The 22,552-nt window shown below is 38.1% G+C and overlaps 1 protein-coding gene across 9 annotated transcripts in view; it reads left to right on the top strand.

Annotated features, from left to right (window-relative positions):
• Positions 1–1,158: 1,158 nt before the first annotated feature.
• LOC119785722 (clathrin coat assembly protein AP180-like) overlaps positions 1,159–22,552 on the top strand; it is a 91,959-nt gene continuing 70,565 nt past the window's right edge. For 7 of the 9 annotated variants that reach the window (XM_038288502.1, XM_038288528.1, XM_038288548.1 and 4 more), the window contains exon 1: positions 1,796–1,925. In XM_038288502.1, coding sequence (XP_038144430.1) covers positions 1,796–1,925 — 130 coding nt within the window. Of the gene's footprint in view, positions 1,926–22,552 lie in introns of all 9 variants that reach the window. The other 2 variants (XM_038288493.1, XM_038288486.1) reach the window with 2 other exon arrangements.

Below are 22,552 nucleotides of genomic sequence, written 5' to 3'. Positions count from 1 at the left end.
AATGATAACTTCCTAAAATAATCTATTTTAAATTATGCCGGAAAACAATTTAAAGATTATACAATTCCTAAAATAGTTGATAGAAATAAACAAATGGAAGTTTTCTGTTTGTTAGTTACTTGAATTTTTCATTTTTGCTGTAAGCAATTCACTTTGTGTGAGGAGGAGAATCATAATAAATAGAAGTGGAAGAGGTGGAGGAGTATAAATACCTCAGTGTTTAACTGGAAAACAAACTCAGCTGTGAAACTGTCTACAAGAAGAGAGAGTCAGAAGCTTCTCCAGATGCACCATTAAACCGTTAAAGAGGAATAATTCTACCACAATTCCCGGAAAGAAACCCCTTTGAGTTACAATTAATTTTCCTTTTGCTTTAAGTATTTTTTTTCTATTACAGTACATGTTACAACTTTCCAGGCACAGTCCCAAATAAAATCCACATGAAAACCTGCAGCAAACCTGAAAACCTCTTTTCATTTATGCCATCCTCTTTAGTTCTTTCACATAAATATCCTTGAAGAGCCGCTGTGACAAAATGTGAAAGGTTTAATATAAAAAAAGGATACAATCACTTCCATATTTTTTAATAAAAAATAAACATTTCCTTCTGTAAAACCGATTTATTATGTTATCAATTAAAATAAAAAATACATATGGAGTGAAGTTTGTAATAACATGAAAAATGAAAAAAATAATGCAACCTCTTTTAGCATTTACTTAATCATATTTGTTTACTTTAACACAATTGTTTTATGTCCTACCCAACTAACATGAAACTATTATATTAAAGTAACTAAATATGATTAAGTAAATGCCAAAAACGGTTGCATTATTTTTTTCAGAGCAGATCTGTGAACAGAGCGTCTGTCCATGGTGCTGGAGAGATCAGCACCATGGACAGAGATAAAACCCGCCTCCCTCCTTCATCCCTCACTCTGCTCATCATCAGCAGCATAAATCATTTGTTTCATAAAAACAGAGGAACGAGCGGATCAGAGATCTTTTTACATTCACCCGGAGGCTTCATATGACCTTCACAAAAAAAAAAAGAATAAAAGCATCACGATTGGCCGTTTAGATGCGCCCCCTCGTACCTTCACGCCTTCTCTCCATCTCGCGATAAAAAGAGGGAACGCAGCGTCACCTGACTCAAAGCAAGGGGGGGTTGCGAGAAGGGAGATATACATGAGTTATAAAATAAATAAATAAAATAAGAGGATGTGAATTCACCGGAAACCATCACCATCCAACCAGCTGCAGCGCATATCTTGGGGCTCACAGGCCGCGATCAAGGAGCGAGGTAGTGGGGATGAAGATGATAATGATGGTGATGATGCTCCCCTGCATGCCCTGCTGATACACAGGGACGTTAAACCCGCTGCTGGTGAGGATTATCATCCAGGAGGCTGAAGGAAGGAAGGAAGGAAGGAAGGAAGGAAGGAAGGAAGGAAGGAAGGAACACAGGGAGGAGGGGGAGGCAGCGACCAGCATCATCCTGTAGGCTGAGAAACACCACAAACCACATTTATTCGGGGTTTGGATTGGATTTTGCTACCGATTTTGTTATTATTTGTTTTCAGAGGAGGAAACGCATGCATATCCGACAGAACCGACTTCCAGGTGTTATGCAATCAAAGGGAGCAGAAAGTGTCCCAGCGTCTCCTCTCTAGTGCTGGATCTGTGCGGCGTGTTGCAGGGCGGCTGGGATTATTCAGGCTGTCCGCTCTTTTTTGGGTGCGTGGGTGGGAGTGGTGGATGCTGATCGTGGGGATTGGAGTCAGCGGATATTTAGAAGATGTCGGGTCAGACGCTGACGGACCGCATCGCCGCGGCTCAGTACACCCTGACGGGCTCCGAGGTCTCCAGGGCCGTGTGTAAGGCCACCACACATGAGCAGACAGCCCCAAAGAAAAAACACTTGGAATGTAAGTCTTTCTATCGATTGATCGAGCTGCCTAATGTCTTTTCTGACCTTTTCATGCAGCTTTTTTCCACCAGAGTTATCATGGCTCCACCGTTGCACCTATATGGTTGCTATACCTCATTCAACAATATATGGTCACACAAGCCGGTACAGCTGTCCTTTGAGTGGCCTACATTCCCATTCATTGAGTTCTTCCTATAGGCCCAACCCTAACATCCTTTATCCCAATTCTAGTTCTCAATTCCAACAAATGATACAAACACAAAATACTCCTACAGTCCTCACTGATCTCCATCCTAATGACTAGGGCTGCAACTAACGATTATTTTAAAAATCGATGAATCGGACGATTATTTTTTCGATTAATCGATGAATCGGACAAAAAATATTTTTTATATTAACCTCTTTATTCCAAAATAAACATTATAGACAGAACAAACAAGCACACAAGTACAGGTTGCTCATTATCTGTACTGGTGCAATATGAAAAATAAATGTTTGTGTTAAAACTACGCAAACTTACATGAGAAATGTAGATGTACATCCACAAAATATAGGGTACTTTGTTTCATAAAGCGCAAAAAAAGAAATTTTTGTTTTTAAAAGCCTCTAAGGGGTTCAAACAATAGGCCCCCCCATTTCAACAAATAAGTTTTTTTTTAGACTAGAAGAGTTCTGCCTTTTAAGACAGGAAAGTACAGCAGTTAAAGTTGCTACTTGAGAAAATACTGAACCATAGAGATAAAAATAGCCCTGTGATTCAAATTATAAATTGTATTTGGAATAAAAATGAGAGAACTAGGGGTGCTAAAAAACACATCCTCCAAAGACAGATATTTACATGGGAATGTGGCAGATAATTAATTGACATATTACTGATCTTGCTGGATTTTATTCTGCTTTACTTCTATAAATTGCAGGATCATCTTTACTTTATCTTTGCCAGATTTAAACTTTAAAAGTCTTGCCCTCATAATTTGCAAGTTAATTTATTTATAAAGTAAATGTAAACGCTGCTTAAGCTAGTTCAAATGAAATTTAAAGTAAAATAAGTAGCCAAACTTATCACTGTCTGTAACCTACTAACAAGATAAGGAAAGCATCAGATGAGCTACCTGAGAAACTAACGTAACGTTTCCCCACTTTAAAACCAAACAAACATGGTGGTTCCGTGCCATGTTAATTTCTTTTGAAAAAAGTTGCATGTTATCACTTTTTTCACTTTACAAAGCGCAGGCTATTTTAATTATTGTGATCAATTTGCGCCGTCAATCCCGGTGCATGCGCGCTTCATTTGCAGTCTGGACGCTGAGGCTCTGACTGAGAGGGACTCCTGCGGGAAAACGCGGTTGGGGTGGGGGAGGCGCCCCACGGCAGAGTAGGAATGATACATGCTTTCACGTAAGAGTCTCCAAAAGCCATCAGTGACACCGAAAAAAGTCGCCAGATTTGTCGCTAGTCGCTTTTTTGAAAAATAGTCGCTGGAGGGGTCTGAAAAGTCGCGGAGTTGGCAACACTGCTCCTGCGGCGCTGACTCGCTCTGCCGTATTTTTTTTCCTTCCTCTTTCATTCAAGAGGCAGTGATGACGGCGCAGCGGATGACGCAATAATCGCGCGACACGACTAATCGATGATGAAATTCGTTGCCAACGCTTTTAAAAGTCGATTTTTATCGATTTTATCGATTCGTTGTTGCAGCCCTACTAATGACATTTTAAAAGCCAGTAACACATGCATGTACAGGTGAACACGGTTTCAGTTAAAAACTGCAAAAGATACACTGAAAAAAATAATGCTACCGCTTTTGGCATTGACTTAATCATATCTAGTTACTTTAACTACTTTTGGTGTGTATTTATGGTGCGTTTATATAAAGAACCGCATACTACTTGGATGGAGCGAGTGAAAGGATCTGCGGTGTGGAGGTTTTTCACGCTCTCTCAGCCTACTAGCCCAATGGCTACGTGCAATATTTGTGGAAGAAATGTTCCAAGGGGCGGTGTTAAATCTTCAAACTATAACATCACCAACTTAATGAAACACCTCCAGAAGTTTCATAACAAGGAACATGCTGAGATTATCGTACTCGGAAAACATAAGAGAAGCAGCGTGAAGCAGCTAACTTTGATGGAAGCGAAAGAAAGATGTGAAATTTTTCCATGTAACAGTATTCAGGCTAAAAAAAATCACAGAGATGATACTTAATAATGATAATGACACTTTTTTTTTTTTACATTTTGACTAAGTCAGAGAACTTTTGGTTTATGATTTTGTGCACAGTTGTTAAATAAATGAGTGATAACATTTATATTTGGGTTGTTTCCTATTTTATTAAAGAAAAGGGAAATCAAATCATATGCACAGAAGAATGATCCCATTGTTTTTTCACACAATAAAACTATTTTTAGGTAATAATTTAGTGCTGTTTTTGGTATCGGCCGACATTAAACTTCAAATATTGGTATCGTATCGGAGGTGAAAAAAGTGGATCGGTGCATTCCTACTTGTCAGTTCAATTTTAAACTTTTAAAGTAACATTGCAGATTCCTACCAAGAAACACGGTGGTGTCAGCATTATGGTTGGGAGGATACAGGGAAACTGCAATACAGACTGTTCTGGAAGGAAGGCTGGAAGACAGTTTGGAAATGGAAACTCTCCAGCAGGATGCTTTACCCTAAACATACAGTCAGACCTGCTATTCATATATAAATAAAACTGGAGATATGGAAGTATGAAGAAAACATTTGATTTTCCAAATGGTTAACTCTAAATACTTGCAGAGTCTACAAGATATTGGACCTAGGTGTGAAGGGTGGGGGGTTATATTTCTGAATTAAGTTGATATCCATCTATTCTTCATCTTTGACTTTACACATATGCATCACTTTGTCAGATTAAATCTCACAGAATCGTTCTAAAAAAAATTAATATTATTAGTTGGTATGTGATAAAATTGGAAGAAAATATAAGTTTGCCTAAGTTTGCCTTTATCTGCAGCACTGATATTTATCATTATTTTGTGTCAGCGTGTGGTCAAACCCTCGATTATGGAGGCTAACATTAGCTTCAGGAAATCTTTTTTACTGATAAATTAGTTTCTCTTAGCTCTTGATAGATATTTATTTTAAGATATCCTGGGGAAATAGCAGATATTTGACATGTCCAAAACAAAATAATGTAATGGTGATAGAAATGTCATCACTAGTTCATTAAAGGTACATTTCCAGCATTTCTAAATGCATAGATTAAGAGAAAACTCCTGACCTGATCTAACTTTTTATCTGTTTACCCTGAATGCTTTACAAAAAATAGATCATTAAAAATATGCACTTTCACATAATTGGATTTGTATTTACTATCAGAAATATAGTAATGGACGGAATTGGGATAATACCTGTACAGTTTGTTATTATTGAGAGTAATCTACAACAATGTTACTTTCAATAATGCTTGATTGGATTTTTAACCTGTTTAAATCTTTTGTTGTGTGGTTCTTCAAAACTTTTATCAGAATTAGTTGTTTTTTTAAAAGATTCTGTGATCTGAGGTACTTTTTATTCACATGGTTTAGACAGGAAGGCTGATGAAGAGAGCAGATATACACTTATCACAAGGTGCTGACCTCAGTAGTTGAACTACAGAGAGACTTTGGCTAATGTAGACTTTAAGAAGGTGGATGCTGGCTAAACAGGCTGAAGATTGTATAAGCAGGCTGGTAGCTGGTTTCAGAAGGCGGATGATGGCTGAACAGACAGGTGACAGGCTGAACAGGCTGATGGCAGACTTAAAGAAGGCAGATAATGACTGAAATGTCTGAAGACTGCCATAATAGGCCAGTTGTTGGCTGAAAACGCTGGTGGCAGGCTGGTGGTAGGCCTGGTTCTGAGCCAAAACTGAATTTGACGATAATCCAGTGAGGGCAGGGCAAACAGGAAGGCAAGTGGGGAACACAGTTACTGGACTAGACTCGTGGAGGCAAGGAGACAATCTGACAGTGATTGACTGAGAGAGGCTGGTATCAATAGAGTTCTTGGTGAAACAACTTGCTTGTTCATTGGACAGCAGTACATGAAACTGTTCACTCAACCAGGAGTGTGGAACAGAGCAGGAGTATAACAATCAGGCAGCCCCCCCAAAAAAAACACCTAAATGCATGATAGTACCTCCCCTTCCACTACACTCACTACCAAGTAACCATCAATCAATTTGGAAATAAGCATTAGGAAATGTAATATTAGATATAAACAGTAAAAGTTTTAGTATTTTTATAACATTTTAATAGTTAAAAAAGGGGCCTTCCAGGATTTCTTCCTTATTTTCAAACTCATTGAAATACCATATTTGTCTACTACAAGTTACGCAGTTATTACTAATAACAGTATGCCTAAAATATCCTAAAACATCTATTAAAGAGAGAGGTAAAATCTTTAAAAGTGTTGCTCTTTATGGAGCTTTTAGTCGTCATTATTTAATCAGCAGTAAATTATAATGTTAGCATATTTCCTTTGATGAAGCATAGATTGCTTTTTCAGCCAACAACAAAACACAAGATATTAACAGGTTTTAATTTTTCAATAAAACCTAAATTCTATAACATCTTAACAATCCTTCAAATAGGAATTTTAGTCTTATTTTGTTTCACTGTGTGATATAACCATTAAGTAGTTGCTATATTTCTTACCTTACACTTATCGTTTGGCATGTTGTTAAATCGTGTTTAGCAGTAAGGTGATCTGTTTTCCTGATTAATGATATGAAGGCTGACAACCGCCTGTCACTCTGTGCTATAAGTAACACCGAGGACATGATTCTGTGTTACAGCTTTACGTAAGCAGAACAAATGAAGGGGAATCAATCTAAAGTTTTTAAATATGTAGAGTCAATAAGTCATATTTTAGTTCCCAATAGAAAAGCACAGTGAATCACATGATGTATATAATCTTGCTGTAAATCTTATTGTCTCTCTTTGTTAAAATATTGCCATGTCTTTTTTCTTCTCACCTTCAAATGTCTTAATGTTATTTTTTCCATACAAGCACAAAGAAAAAAGGATTATGTCTATAATCCCTTAATAAATCAGTAGCAGCAATATATTTGTTCCATGTTAACCAAGAGTTTAAAGACACACTTCTATCTGTTAAGAGAACTGAAATCAGACACGTTTCTAAAAAATGAAAAAGATTTGCCTGTAATGTGGGATATATTGCTCAATACAATCGAAGTACATTTAAAAACCAAGTACAACCAGGAGGCTTGAGTACACTGCTCAAAGCTCTGATTAACACACTTGAATTGGCCATTATCTAGAAGAAGATGCAGCTGTGAGTCAAGGATGTAAATTAGCATTTGGTTATCAAGCCATTCGGGTCAAAGTCCAAAATGGAACTTCATCAAGATCCTTTAATATTCACTAGCCTAAAGTTGTCTTCTCCGAGTAGTTTTCCGCATTATGGAGGTGTATCTTATCCTATCCTATCCTATCCTATCCTATCCTATCCTATCCTATCCTATCCTATCCTATCCTATCCTATCCTATCCTATCCTATCCTATCCTATCCTATCCTATCCTATCCTATCCTATCCTATCCTATCCTATCCTATCCTGTCCTGTCCTGTCCTGTCCTTTCCTGTTCTGTCCTGTCCTGCCGTGTCCGGTCCTGTCCTGTCCTGTTCAAATTATCCTGTTACCACAGTTTTGCCATCTCAACTGCTGGGCAGGAAACAAATCAGTAGGGAGAGAGATTTATCACATTAATCACATTCACAGTTTTTCTATGATGCAGTTCTGAGTGGGATGTGATTCAGCCAGTACTCAAAAATATTGGAATGCATAATATCTGCACAGAGAAATTTGGGTTTAAGACGTTTCTCTGGGCGCCTTTGTCTGAATTTGCACATTTACCCTGATGTCATCATTTAAAGTAAAATTTGGTATCATTAACATAGTTACCCCTATTAGATGTGGATGAAATGGTTTACGTTTGAATAACATTGATTAATGCCATAAATGCAGCAATTAACAACCCAAAACTTAATGCAACCAATTCTGGGGATGTTTATGCATATTGGATGTGCTGACCTGTCAAACTTGGGGTTAAGGTTTGCCCTGAAATTGAAGGGTTGACGGTTCAAGCCCCGACTCCGACTTTCAGTGTCGTTGTGTCCTTGGGCAAGACACTTCACCTGCATTGTCTACTGATGGTGGTCAGAGGGCCCGGCGGCGCCAGTGTATGGCAGCCCCGCTTCTGTCAGTGAGCCCCAGGGCAGCTGTGGCTACAATGTAGCTTGCCACCATCAGTGTGTGAGTGTGTGAATGGGTGAATGAATGTAGTGTAAAGCACTTTGGTCAAGTCTCCTAACTTGAATAAAGGTGCTATATAAGTACATGCCATTTACCATTTACCATTTAAGGTTCTCAAATATGTTTTTTTTTACAATTTGAGTTTTCAAAACAGCAGTTTCCTAAGAAATACAGTAATACAAAGTGATTATTGATTAAAAAGTCCCAAAAATGAAAGGGCTTAACATTTTCCAGCTATCTACTAGCTTAAGTTTGTCTTTCACAGTTAGCATCCATAGATTCTGCATTCAGTGTATTAGAGTGAGACATTATTAAGGATACTATCAATCAACTATCTTGCCTATAAAATCTATAATTTATATAATTATTTTAATATTGTTTTTTTTGCTGTTGCCAGTCTCTTGATTCCCAAAGTATTATGTATGATATTTTCGTCTAGATATTGATAGCACCCATCCTAACGCAACTAAGGTGACTGTTGGTACATAATTAGATATACCAAAGATCATATTGAAAGGATCATCCTGCCAAATGTTTACACGAAGGTTTCACTCCACACAGTTGAGTTTTTCCATTATGTTGTATTTGTGAAGAAAATAATACATGCTGTAATTAAGTTTCCTGTGTGTAGAATCAAAATTAATCGTCATAGTTTTTGCTAAAAAAGCTGTTACCATTTGAATTTTCCTTTCAGTAAAAGGAAAAACTTTAGGGTTCAGACTATCTGACTATTTTTTGTAAGCTCAAATAAAAAGCTGTTTCAAATAGAAGACAATACTGTAAAATAAGTAATAAAAATTAGTTTAATTACCATTATGACCAGCTATGTGTGATCTCATTAATTGGCCTAAAATTTTATTGATTTAAGGGGCTCTTTCTTAGGATTTTATTTAAATTTTTTCAGGTCTAGTTAAACCATTCTAGTCTTAAATATTTAGTCAACTTGACAGATTGGAATTGATAAACCTTTTCATTTATTACAAAAAAGCAAAAGCATTTTAAGTAAGTTCTTATAGCAATACAAAAACCATTAAATCAGACAAGCATAAAAAAAGAAAAATGGTTTAATAAACTGAAATATTCTATGCCAACTAGAGGTTCTTTTAGTGACTCCTTTGTTAAAGAAATATGAAAAATAAATCAAAAACAAAAAAAAAATGAATCAAAATGATTGCTTCTGAGCTCGATTTCTAAATCATAAATCAATTTAAATTTTTCCATCTTTTTTTTTACCCTTTATGCAGTCAAATACTGATATTATAACAACTTCACCGACTTTAAACCCTTTTACCTAAAACAACAGCTTCTAAATGAGACCTGTGGTAACAGAATGTGTGAGAAATGCTTTTTATATTCCTGGTGAGAAGAACTGGAAGGTAGCAGTTTTCTGGTTAGGTGGGAACAACCAAGCCTGCTGGATAGATACTGTATATTTGCAGACCAGAATTAATCAGTGAAACCACATTTGAATGTCAGCCAGATGAAAATGGCTCCGTTTCCAAAGACAAGCCGTACCATTCCTGCTCCTCCTTAAGCCCTTCATCGTTTATCTGCTCATTGTGTTGCCAAACCTCTAAATCCTGCTTCTTTTTCCAACAGTCACGACATGTTGGTAGAGTGAAGGTCAGGTTTTTAGAAAATCTGTCTTAGAAATTCTCTCTTTTCCACCAAATGTTTATCTTGTAACTGTGTACAAATCACATGAAAGATTAAGGGTTTAGATCCTTCACGAATTAACACCATTTCTGTAGCTTCTCTCAATATTGAAATCCCAATTAACAGTTTATTTTAGAGATGCTGTAATAATGTGCTCAGGGTGAAAGCAGTACACGTTACCTGCTGAGTGTGTGTTGGTAAGAGGCAGGAGGAAGCAGGACTGTAAGCTATTAGAAACATAAACAGCATGCTGAGCCCCCTGTGGCAGACAGGGTGCTGTTACCACTGCATGTGTCACCATCAATGTGTTACCAGACTGAAGAGGCAGAAGGCCTCGAGGATAAGGGTGATGTTTGGAAGCTAAAAGGACGGTTCTTAGCGCTCATCTAGGTTATTGTTGATTATTTGTTCATAGGGTTTAAGCTATTCTTAAATTTGTTCATCAGTGTTTTTTTTTCTTTTTTACTTTTCTGAAGGATAATTCTTCTTTTTTATATTGGCAAACCTCCAGTATATCAATGAAAAGACTTTCATTTTTTTCCCCCTCCAGAAATAATCAAGAACATATTCCCCAATCATTTTAGAGCCATTTTACTATAAAAATGTAAACTAAAATGTAAAATAAGTGTATTTGCACTTGATTTGAATAGACAAATTTTAAGTGCAGTATATATAATTATTGTAATTTAGGTGCCAAAAAACTATTTATATTGCCATTTAATTTGACTTGCCTGCTCATATGAATAAATACACTAATGTCAAAAAATATTGACACATGGTGTATTACTTCAGTGTTAAGGCTTTTGAGTAGTACCCGAGTGATTTTTATAAATGATAAAACAACACAGATTCTTTTTTTTTTTAAAGCTCACCAACCAACCACACAGACAGAGATACACAATAGAAGCTTAGGGATTTTTAAAAATATTTTTATAACGGCTCACATTAGAAGTCAAGAGAGAAAGTTGGAGGTTTCTCTTCAATCTCCGATTCTTATTCTCTAGACTTAATGTTATAAAATGTGAGACATTATTTAGGATATTATTCCTCCTATTCTATAAAATCTATCATTTATATGATACAGTAATGGTGCATTTTTAGTGACTTGATTCTCAAAGTGAAATACATATGATTTTCCCTTTATGGGTTTCTAAAACACAACATTTACATTTAGATTATTATGAAGTAGCCTCATAAAAAACACTTGGGTGACAAAAAAACTGGGCAGGCAGAACTCAGACAACAACTCTTGAGTTTTCAAAATTCTGTAGTTTAATGACAGTCGAAAGGTCGGTACACAGAGAATGAATAAAGATGGCAGAGGTAACCAAAAACACTAAGCAGGAACAAAGTCAGAGAACAAAAGTCCAGAATTCACCAGAGGCTAGAAAGTTTGAGGAGGTAGGCTGGAACGTTTGCTGGAAGAAAGAGGAACTGGTGTGGAAGGAACTAAAGAAGTAGATATATTTGCTAAAAAGGCCTTAAAATCAGATATCAGTTGAAGTATTCCTTTAAGTAAAAGTGAGGGTAAATCTATAATTCAGAATAAAATCCATGATGTTTGACAGGAACAATGGGATATTCATGACACTGGTAGAGATCTATATAAAATTCAAAACACTGTGGGGGGTAATAGTTGTATGAATGGAAGGCGGAAAGAAGAGGTAGTCATATCTTGACTTAGCATTGGTCATACTGGACTTAATAGTTCTCTTTTCAGAATAGGGAAACATGAAACAGGGATTTGTAATCACTGTAATCAGAAGGAAACAGTGGAACGTGTATTATTAGAATGTAATATTCACAGGAACGTCAGCACTTAAAGTCAATACTCAATAGAGAGAAAATAGTATTTTCTATGATAAATCTTTTAGGAAGTAAATCAAATTTTGTTAGAAATCAATTAAATTATTAAAAAACCCTGGATTTAATCACATTTAAAGTATGTATATAAGTGTATGCATGCATGTGCATATACACACCTATTAATTTTTATGTGAGTGTGTATGGATATAGATTGATAGATAGATAATATGCAGATTCATGCATATTGCATGCATTCATGCACTATTGAGGTATGTATTAATAACTTCCCTCTGACATCATTGATGACTTCCCTCCAGTCTAGTAGGTGGCAGTACATATGCATCTTAAGTTGGTTGCCATCCACCAATAAAAAAACAAAATAAGAAGAAGGTGAACTGACTGCTTAAATACACAGGAGGAGATGATTGAGAGCAGGTTTGTTCATCAGGCTGGCTGGAGAAGTGCAGGCAGCAGAGGTGGGGCAACAAATAGCTGCAATATCACAACTATTTTTAATACAAATGTTACTTTTACAGGCAACCAGAAATAATTATGAGACTATGATACCATTTATTTGATACTTCTAGCTCAGAATGACCATAAAGAACACAGAAGAGAAATCAAAGATGCTTATAGAAAAATAAGTTTTCTCAGAGAATATGCTAAAAAAATACACAGCAACCCAGAAGGAAAAAGTAGAAACATATTTAAAAGATGTAAATATCCCTGGAAGTGAAAAAACAGAGTAGAATGTGCTTTATGTAGTGTTTACATAAAGTGTGGGTTGTTCTAAATAAGTCTATGACGTGGGCTGGTACAGTAGGCTATTAGATTGTCAGCATGGTTGTTTATAGGTGTCTGCATGGGGGTGAGATGGGATCTGATTTCCCCACAGTTGGAATTACTTTTTATTTACATTGGGCAATGTAATGCAAGATATCACCAACTCGGAAATATTTAAAAGATATTAATAAAATAATATTTTGCCAAATATTTATTTTTACTATATTAATAGAATATAAATATAAAATCTTAAGGACTCTGAGCATAGTGCTACAAACTGTGCCACCATGAAGAATCAATGCAAACACAGGTGAAATAAGGAGAAGGCACAATTTTATGTTATTTACAAACTAATACAAACTTCTAAATCACCTTCTTCCTAAAATCCATTTCCTTTCTTGTTATAGTACCATCCTAGATCAAATAACTGTTTCCATCTCCGACCTGGAGGTTAAAGATGTTACAGGACAGTTTTTACAAGGAAATATTCCTTTTTAATATTTAGCTCATAAAAACCTCAGGGGGTTTAACAGATTTTTGTGCCCCAAATATATCTGGAAAACGTATTGCTAAGGATTTTTTTTTTCCATCAATGTCATTTAATCACAGAATATCCCTGATAAGAATACTAAAATTTTATGAATGATATGTGTTTTCTGTTGTGATAAAAGAAGTATCATATTCCAGATATCAGTCCTCAGAATTATTCACCAGTAATATTTAGGGGGGTGAATTAGTTGCAGTTTAATTGTATTCCTAGATGTTACAAAGTCACAATCAGCCATTATTATTTTGTAAAATGATCTTCTAAGAACAACAGGATCTGAACAGTCTGCAGATTTCTTTAACTTTCCAAGGTAGTTTGTTCCAAATCTGTGACCTGCTGAATTGTAGATATCCATCCAATCAGGACTGACATCAATTAAGCCCAGACTGCCTCAGTATACCTTCAGTTTAATTTCTGTCTCGTCTGTCTGCAGTTAAATCATCAATAAATTCTTGTTTAAGGGTTTTGTTGGCAGGCGTGCAGGACCAATCCCTGAGCCAAGTTGCTATAGATCATCACTTTGTTCCTTTTTTCTTGACGTCTCCGCATCATTCATCAGTCTGCAGATTAAAATTCAACAGGGCATTTTTTTTTTATTCAAATGCTTCCTTTGGAGTTAGCTTGACAAACACTGGAACAACCTAAAACTGAAGTTCCTGAAGACCAGCGCTGTCCTTTATCATCTTCTTTTTTAATTTGAAAAGAATCAGAAGCCCTCATGTTCAGTCTGCAGTCGCGCATTTAGTTATGCTGGTAAAGATTCTTAGTCATCCAGGTCATAGTCATTCCAAAAAAGTTAAGAAACATTTTAAATTCATTTTGAATTGATAAAGCTTCCTGGATGGGAAGAGAAACCTCTTCAAACTTAGAAACAAAGTCCAGTGGATTGTTTTTTTTTACTTTTTAACTTTAACTTGTTTGGAATCATGATATTTTCTAGTGTTGTGCTGAAAAGAAGAACTTCAGTGCAGGTTGTTGATAGAGGAGTATAAACTGCAAACTCGATCCCTCAGCAGGAATCTTTGTGGTCCTTTTTAATGTGAGGGAGTTTCCTACCATCAGTGTGAGTCCAGATTAATGAGCCGAGTCGAAGATCTTTCATGCTATTGCACTAATATCTCTGCTACTCTATATCTCAGCGGCAGACAAATTTGCTCTCCTGTCTTACTCTGACTCTGTCCTCTGTTTCTGACCTTTTAATGCGATATTTAGGTCTGAAAAGGAAATCACAGATTTGAGGGTTGATGTAGTATATTGTACAATTATGAAGAAAAAAAAATCCAAATCAAACTGGTCCTGTGTAAAAAAAACGAAACAAACAAAAAATAAAAAATAAAACAAAAAAGTAATTGTCCCCTAAAGCCAAACATCTGTTTGCTGCGTAACAACAATTGACACTAACCATTTTTAAAGCTACAGTGTGTAATAATTACAGGGATATACAGTCAGAAATGTAATATATTATACATAACTATGTTATTTATCATCATCTACGAGCTCAGCCTCTTAACTTTAATATTTGCGTTGCCTTAGAATTCGTTATTTATAATTACATAGGAGCGGGTCTCGCAGCCATGGAGGCAGACATCTTTGCGCTACGGCAGCGCAGAGCCAACAGACTAGCCATTGCGAGATCGCCAAAACGTCACAACGATGTAGAAAAAATAATGGGTATATTTATTATCTTAAGTCTACATGAAATCTATGCCCTACACAGACTAATGAAATACTATCTGTAAAATTATCTATGTAAACAAACCTCATCACTTGAGAAGGTAGGTGATGCGGACGTCATGGAAGACATTTTGTCTCGTAACACTCGCCGTACTGTTGGGGGGGAGAAGCGGTGGGGGGGAGATGTTCATGTTGCTGCAGTCTGCAGTCTGACCGCTAGATGTCGCTAAAAGTTACACACTGTAGCTTTAATAATATAATAATAAATAATAATTGTAATACATTTTATTTTCAAAAGGCACCTTTCTTGGACAGGGAAATTTTAAACAGATGAGTTTTGAGTTGTGATTTGAAATGGAGAAGTGACTGCATGTTTCTAAGTAAGGGTGGTATTATGCCATTAAATAACATCTCAACGGGTTACAGCGGAGGTCTTCAACAGGGGGTCTGCGACCCCTAGGGGGTCCACGAAGGTACTGCGTGGGGGTCGCAAAAGTTTTGGTTGATTGGACTTTTTTTATATATTCCCCACTGCAATATTTTCCACTAATTGAATTGAATTGAATTCAAAACACTATAGTTAACAGATAAATTGAGGCAGAAGATGTCTTTGAGTCCTCAATGCCCACATTCAGCAACACACAGGAGCTCTTTCAAGCTGGGCACCGTTTCATTCACAACACCTGTCCAATCAACCAGGAATCAGAATAAGAAATTCTTTAATAATCCCAGGGCGAAATTACTTTTGTAACATTACTCCATCTGTAATAGAGTGACTATGGGGCCAGTTTGATATAATTTCATACAATATATATAAGTAGGGGGTCCCCGCCCATCTTACCATCAGTTTGGGGGTCCTTGGCCTGGAAAATGTTGAAGACCCCTGGGTTACAGAGTTTGACAAGACCAAATCAAAACCTTCTGGTATGGATTTGCTGATTTGCTGTACATCACTATTGCACAGCGTACTGTAACTTATGGTGTTTTAAGTACTCCTTTATGACTTCCTGTTAAAGAGCAGAATTCATGGTTGACATGCAGGTCCTGGATCAGGTAAAGCAAAGAAATTCACAATGTTTATCCACAGAGATTTTTACATCAGCACGGCTTCTAAACGGTTTTGTCCAAAGTCTTGGGAATCTATAGCATGATTTTTGCAGAAACTTAGATAGACTTTTTTTTTTTTTTTTTTTTTACCACCTGTGGTTTTTCACTCTGAACTCACCACTGCTCCCATTTTGGGCCACTTTCTCATTATTGACTCATGAACACTGACTTTAATTTAAGTAGGCAAGGCCTCAAGTGCATCAGATGTTGTTCTGGGTTCTTTTTACATTCTGTGGGTCATTGTCTCCTTGAACGGTTCTTTCATTATTCTGAGTTCCTCCATTTATGCACAATAGTTCTCACTGTGCTTCACTGGACCTTTAAAAAGCCACACAAAGCCTTCTCTGAGCCTTCCATCCTAATAGACATATGTTCTTGAATCTTTATATGGGGCATGATGTGTTGGTTTTGGAGTCTTGTAGCCTACTTCATGCTGTCAGACAGGTGCTTGACTAGTGGAGTTTCTTCATTGTTCAGTTCATAATATAAAAACTTGAAAGTCAACCAAAAAAAGGAGACAGGATAGATTGGATAGCTTTTTTTTATTTTTCTTATTCACTCAGATTATCTTTGTCTGATATAGAAATCAGTGATGATCTATTCTATGCAATGTGACAAAAAAAGAAAATACACCAGAAATCTGTTAGGGAGCAAAAATGTTTCAATAGTAACGTAAAATGCGGCGTAACTGGCATCTTTGCACCGGCTGTACCTCAACCAGCCTTTCATCAATAATGCATGGAAGCTAGAGTTTCTTGCTCTATCATTACTCACTCTGCTTAACTCTGATGGAGCAACAGAAAAGTATCATTAAAACAGACCAGACTCAATTGACCCTGGTAGAGTATTTTAGATGATTCAAAGTGTCACTTTCTGTAAACTCAGTCAGATTAGTTTACCCTTCACATCGTAGACATATTTTGTTTATTAGAGGTGTAGCTCATACTTTATAATTGTCACCTTATATCATAGGCTAACAAAAAAAATAAAAACTGATTTGTTTTTTCACAAGCAGATAAAGGTTTGATATCAGATTTCCCCTTTCTAAGAAGGACCCACTGTGCTGTCAAATATGGCTTAAACGTTGAGAGGGATTCTGCAACATCTTTTTAAAAATAAGAGCTCACAATCTGCCATAAGAGAAAACTTTATTACTCTATCAGACAAACAGGGCAACAAAGAAACTACTTCCGGTTAGACTATGAAAAAATAATTTGAAATTATGTTGCGCCAATGCCATTTTTTGGCCCCAATACGATACCTGTATTTGCAGTATTGGCCAATACCGATACCACGTGTTTGAAATTTATGTGTGAATATATGAAGAACTGCATACGACTTGGATGTAAAATAATTGCCATCATGGCTTTGTCAAGCTGCTGCCTACCTTTGTAAAGCAGGAAAAAGACGAATACAAAGTGAATCCAGTAGAACTTTTTATTGCCTACCTGGAATGGTGACAATAGTTCAATAAACTTTTGTCTCTCAAAATGGTATCGTTGCCCTATTCATTGGTACTCGCCGGTACCGATACCACCATTTTAGTGCTGGATCGGGGCCATGCCCGATACTGGTATCAGTATAGGTACAACACTAGTTTATATGTAGAACCAAGCTCTCATCTGTACACTCCTCCCCACTCTTTTCATTTAGTATTTAACAGTGTCTCTGCAAGTTGAAGGCTTGTCTTTCTCTTAAATTTACACCATAAATATTATTTCCATTTGAAAACCTATGGAGTAATTTTTGTTTCATTATTGTTGCAACGAGACGTTTTGTAAACTGAAACCATAAATTTTATCCAAAAATACTTATGAAAAACGTATTCTCTCGAAAAAGTTTTCTAGACTAAAATAGCTGTTGTCTTAGATTTTATATCAATATATTAGTTGACAATTTTATTTTTTTAAACTTGAAAAGAAAAAGATAGATTAGAAAAACATAAGATACTTCTGGTGGGGCAAAATGTAGAATATGAAAAAGAAAAGGAAAAAAAAATGGTTAAAATAAATAAAATCTGAGAAAAAAACCAATGTTACCCTCAAACCTTCATAATTTTATTGTGTATTGTTTATGTACAGTATTTAGTAGTAAGTATTTAGTTGACGCTTTCATCCAAAGCGATTTACAAAGTAGGCATTAGTGTGAAGTGTCTTGCCTAAGGACCCACACTGTCAGCTCAAACCCCCAGTGGGTGTCATGAACCGAGGATAGATGGACCCAGTATTCAAGGAGAGACAGTCAGTAGGAAAGTTCAAACGTTTATTAACGTTGGTGGGGCGGCGGGGCACCGCCCAATCTCAGACACTCTAGGGGAGAAACACAGGTAAGTTACCACGATCAACTGATAGAAGATTATCTGTGTTGGTCACTTACCTGGTTTAACAGTCCAGACCAAGAATGTCCCCAGTGCTGCAGTCCCAGAGGTCATGCTGGAAGCCGATCCTGGTCAGGAATCCAGAACAGACAGGAACAGACAGGAACAGGCAGGATCCAGATCAGGCAGGAACAGAAACAGGTGGCAGGATCCAGACTTCCAGGCATCCACAGGCTTCCAGGAGGGTTCAGAGTCTGACTGGGACCAGAAGCATGACCAGTTGGTCACGCACAGGAGCAGACAGGATCAGGTGAAGACAGGCAGGCTCAGTGGAAGAGGGTGGCCGAGACAGGACGTAGGAACCAGAACTTGAAGCAGGACTTTAAACTGGTCTCCTCCCTGGAGCCAGGCTTACTTGGATAAAAACTGAACCTCCCCCCATAATGAGCTAAAAACACAGAGGACTCCACGGGGGAGGAACAGTGGACGATCAGGAGACGAGACAAACACTAAAACCCTCTTTCCACTGGCTGCTAGGATCCAAGACATGAATCATGAAAAAAAAAACAGAATAGACTGACAGAAAGACAAGAAATGATCTGGCCCTGAATGCTCAGGCTGAACTGAATATAAACTAGAGGAAACAGGTGAGAGGAATAAATTATGATTAAGGCAGGGAGCGAAGATGACAGGTGAGAGGAATGACTAATTAAGGGAGAGCAAACAGGCCAAATCATGACAGTGGGGATATGAAGCTGAATTAAGAACTCTTTCAAAGTTTTATCCCTGTGTTTTCCGTCCATCCATCCATCCATCCATCCATCCATCCATCCATCCATCCATCCATCCATCCATCCATCCATCCATCCATCCATCCATCCATCCATCCATCCATCCATCCATCCATCCATCCATCTTCTTATGTCACACTAATCCCAAGCAGGGTTGCTTATCTGCAGCTGTCTATGGATGAGAGGCGGGCTACACAGACAGGCCAACACAGATACAAACAGGACAAACAACCATTCACACCTAAGGACAATTTAGAGAGGCCAATTAACCTAACAGTCATGTTCTTTGGACTGTGGGAGGAAGTACCCGGAGAGAACCCACACATGCTCAGGGAGAACATGCAAACTCCATCCAAAAAAATACAGGCCAGGAATCAAACCCATATCTTCTTGCTGCAAGGCAGCACTGCTACCCACCGCCCACTGAGCAAACCTCCAGTTTTTTTTTATCATTTTCATGTGGTGTCATGGTGTATTTATTTTTTATTTTTCCAGGAATTTTATTTTTTTGTGGGGGGTTGGGGATGAGGGTGAACTGGTGTTAAGGTTGTACACTACACCCTTGACTTGTGACTGTGTGGATTGCTGGCAGGCTGGCTGGCTGGCTGACTGACTGGCTGGCTGGACGAATGATGGATGGACGGACGGATGGACAGACAGACGGACGGATGGACAGACTGATATCACTCTTCCTCAGCAGCATCTTGCAGTAGATGCAACATAATTCATCAATAGGCTCTACAGTCTCCTCATCCCATTGTCAACGCCTGTGTTTGGCTGCCTCAACACATTGATGCTATGCTATGGCTACGCTTGCAATACTGCACTCTGTTTTTTTCTTCTTCCCTTCTTATATGGTGCTTGAGGGTGAGAGCAGTTTAAAAATAAACACAGGCCACTCAACACGTTATCAGTGATTCCACAGGCCTCACACTATCCTATAAATCCTCAGTGTTGAGCAGCTATCTGCTCCGGTATGGAGGGTATTATATAAAAGGTGTAGATTAGATTTTAAATGGAAGTGTGATGCTATAGATTCTCAAGTGTATTCGGTGATGAATTCAGCACTGAATCATTCAGCGCTATTAAAGCAGTGATGACTCAAACAAGTCTCTCTCCTGCTGCATGACCACCTTAAGTTTGCTGCTGTCGTGATGACTCTAAAGGAATTTACCCTCATCCTGCAAACTCAAGGGAGCCGTTTCCAAGGAAACCGCCTAGTCCGTTTTCTTGTAGATATTTTACACCATTCAAAATTCAATTTGTGAAAGGAAAGTAGAAGCATTGAGCATGTGTTACTCTGCGTTTCCTTAGGTGGTTTAGCCTGGGTTGTACTCACACACTGTTGCTCTGAGATCACTTACAGCTATCGATGCGTTGCAGGCTGTTTGTTGAAACTGGAGTACCGCTGTGTGTTGCTGGGTGTGGTAGGCGCCACAGAGGCATCTAGATTCAGTGCCAGTTGTCTGACATTGTGCAGGTCAGCAGGCCGAAGAGTTTAGAAAGTTCTCAGGCGGTATAAGTTAGCTGTCTCTTATTTTACTCACTCAGGTCTAGAAAAAAACATCTGTCCGTGGAGAAAATTGATCCAAGTACACTTTTTTTCTCTTTCCTGGTGCTGCTGATATACAAAGAAGAAACCCTCTTCTTTCGTGCACATTTGTAAATGTGTTAAGTCTTGCAGAAACACAGATGTTTACACAACTCATGTTTTCTGAAACTGTGAAGCTGATGGAGTGATACAGATTGTCAAACTGAAGTCACTGGGTTTGATCAACAGTAAGGCTTTGCTAGATAGATGAAGTTTATATGTGGTGCTAAAGCAATATCTGTCATGATTTAGCAGGTTACTAGCCCAAGATGCAGAACTCAACAGACACTGAGGCAGGATTAAAGTCCATTGTTTATTTGGATCAGCAAAGGGTTCTGCCCTGGAAGGCAGAGGAGACAGAGTACAGGTTAAACTCAGGGACAGATAAACAAGCTCAAACTCACAGGTTCGCTGGTAGACAGGCTGGGTTTAACAGGCACAGATAAGCAGATTCAGGCAGGCATGGCGATGGCAAAGCATGGCATGGCAGAGCAAGGCAAGGCAGCACATGGCAACAAAGACTGACCACGATCCGGCTCAGAGTGAAGCTATCAAACAGTTTATATAGGGAGAGGTTAATCAGCAGAGCTGATAGGAATCAGCTGAGCGCAGAGAACCAGCTCCCAGGAGAGGATCCATGGCGCCCTCTGGTGGGCAAACCTCTGGATCCCAACAGAAATAGAAGCCCACAGGAAGGGATCCACACAGCCCTGTCATGATGGGTTCACTGAAGGCGACCCAGTTATGCAGAACACCACTGACGGACACAAGGATGAAGAGTTCAACAGTTTATTAAAGCACAAACACACAGAATGTACTGATTCTGGTTCGGGGCCTGGATACTGGTTCACCGGAGTCTGCGTGAGAGACAGCACAGTTAGCGGTTTGCTGGCAGGGTTTTACTTCCAGAAGTTCACTGATTGTACCTTGAGGATTCTTGAGGTTAACTTTGGGAGAGTCACTGTTGGTTCTGGAGAAGGGTTTATCAGCAGAGTCCGTTAGCTGCTTCAGCGTCTCACGTCTTGTTAGAACAGACCTTGGCTTGGAAGTCCCAGCTCAGTCCTGAGCTGCTTGAGGTTTCTCAGAGGGATCTTCAGGGTTTGGCTCAGAGGGTCGGCTCGGCAGGTTAGCTCTTCCAGAGCTTACTCAGAGGAGGCACAGGTTTCCTGGAAGACAGAGATAATAGTTAGAATCCAGACTGGATTCAAAGTCATGGAGATACTCAGAGGATCTAGGCTTTAGCGCTGACCAACTGGAACAACACTGCGGCGTTGAGGCAAGGTCTGAAGACAGCTTAAGTAGTGGATCCTCTGATGATCTTGACGAGCTGCAGCTGTGCAGGGAGCTCCCTCAGAGGATCCACGGCGGACTCTGCTGGAGAAAGATGGGATTTCTCCAGCTCCCAACAAGCCCTCTGGAGGGCAAACCCTTGGATCCCAACAATATCTCATTGAATGCCAAGAACCTATTCGGCAAAACTCTTTAATTAACTAATCATTGTAAATTAAAGTCGTAATCATTTTTATCATTTAGGGCGGTTGGCAAAAGGGAGATCTTTCTAGTCTTCTCTTTTGCCAACTTATTAAAATAAGTGATGCATGCATTTATTTTGTGCAATTTAAATTACTGAAATGGACTTTATGTTGGAGGGAGTCTATCCTTGCTCTTTTGTCTGCAAGCAGTTACTAATTCTGTTGTGAGTCTTTTAACTAATGCTGAAAAAAAAGAATATATATATATATATATACACATCACCAGTTTTCTGGCCTCTCTGCCGGTTACCAGTCCGTTTTAGGTTTAAGTTTTGAAATTCTTATTTCAGTTTTAAAATGTTTAAAAGATATTCTTCTGCTCTTTGTGTCATCCGAGCATTAGCTACTCTAGGTACCAATGTCTGGAAGAAAGCTGGGAAAGATATACTGCTGCTCCTCAAACCTTTTTTAATCTTTGCCTTTCACTATCAGTGACATTTGATTTGTCGTTGCTTGTTTTAAGGAGCTTTATCAACCATAATCTAATTTTCTTAGATTTGATCTATGTTATAATGCTATTAG

The sequence above is a fragment of the Cyprinodon tularosa genome, unplaced genomic scaffold, assembly GCF_016077235.1.
Source record: "Cyprinodon tularosa strain WSP-4 unplaced genomic scaffold, ASM1607723v1 ctg107, whole genome shotgun sequence".
Taxonomy (NCBI): Eukaryota; Metazoa; Chordata; class Actinopteri; order Cyprinodontiformes; family Cyprinodontidae; genus Cyprinodon; species Cyprinodon tularosa.
Note: the sequence above shows the minus strand (reverse complement) of the source record. Positions and strands in the feature narration are given on the sequence as shown.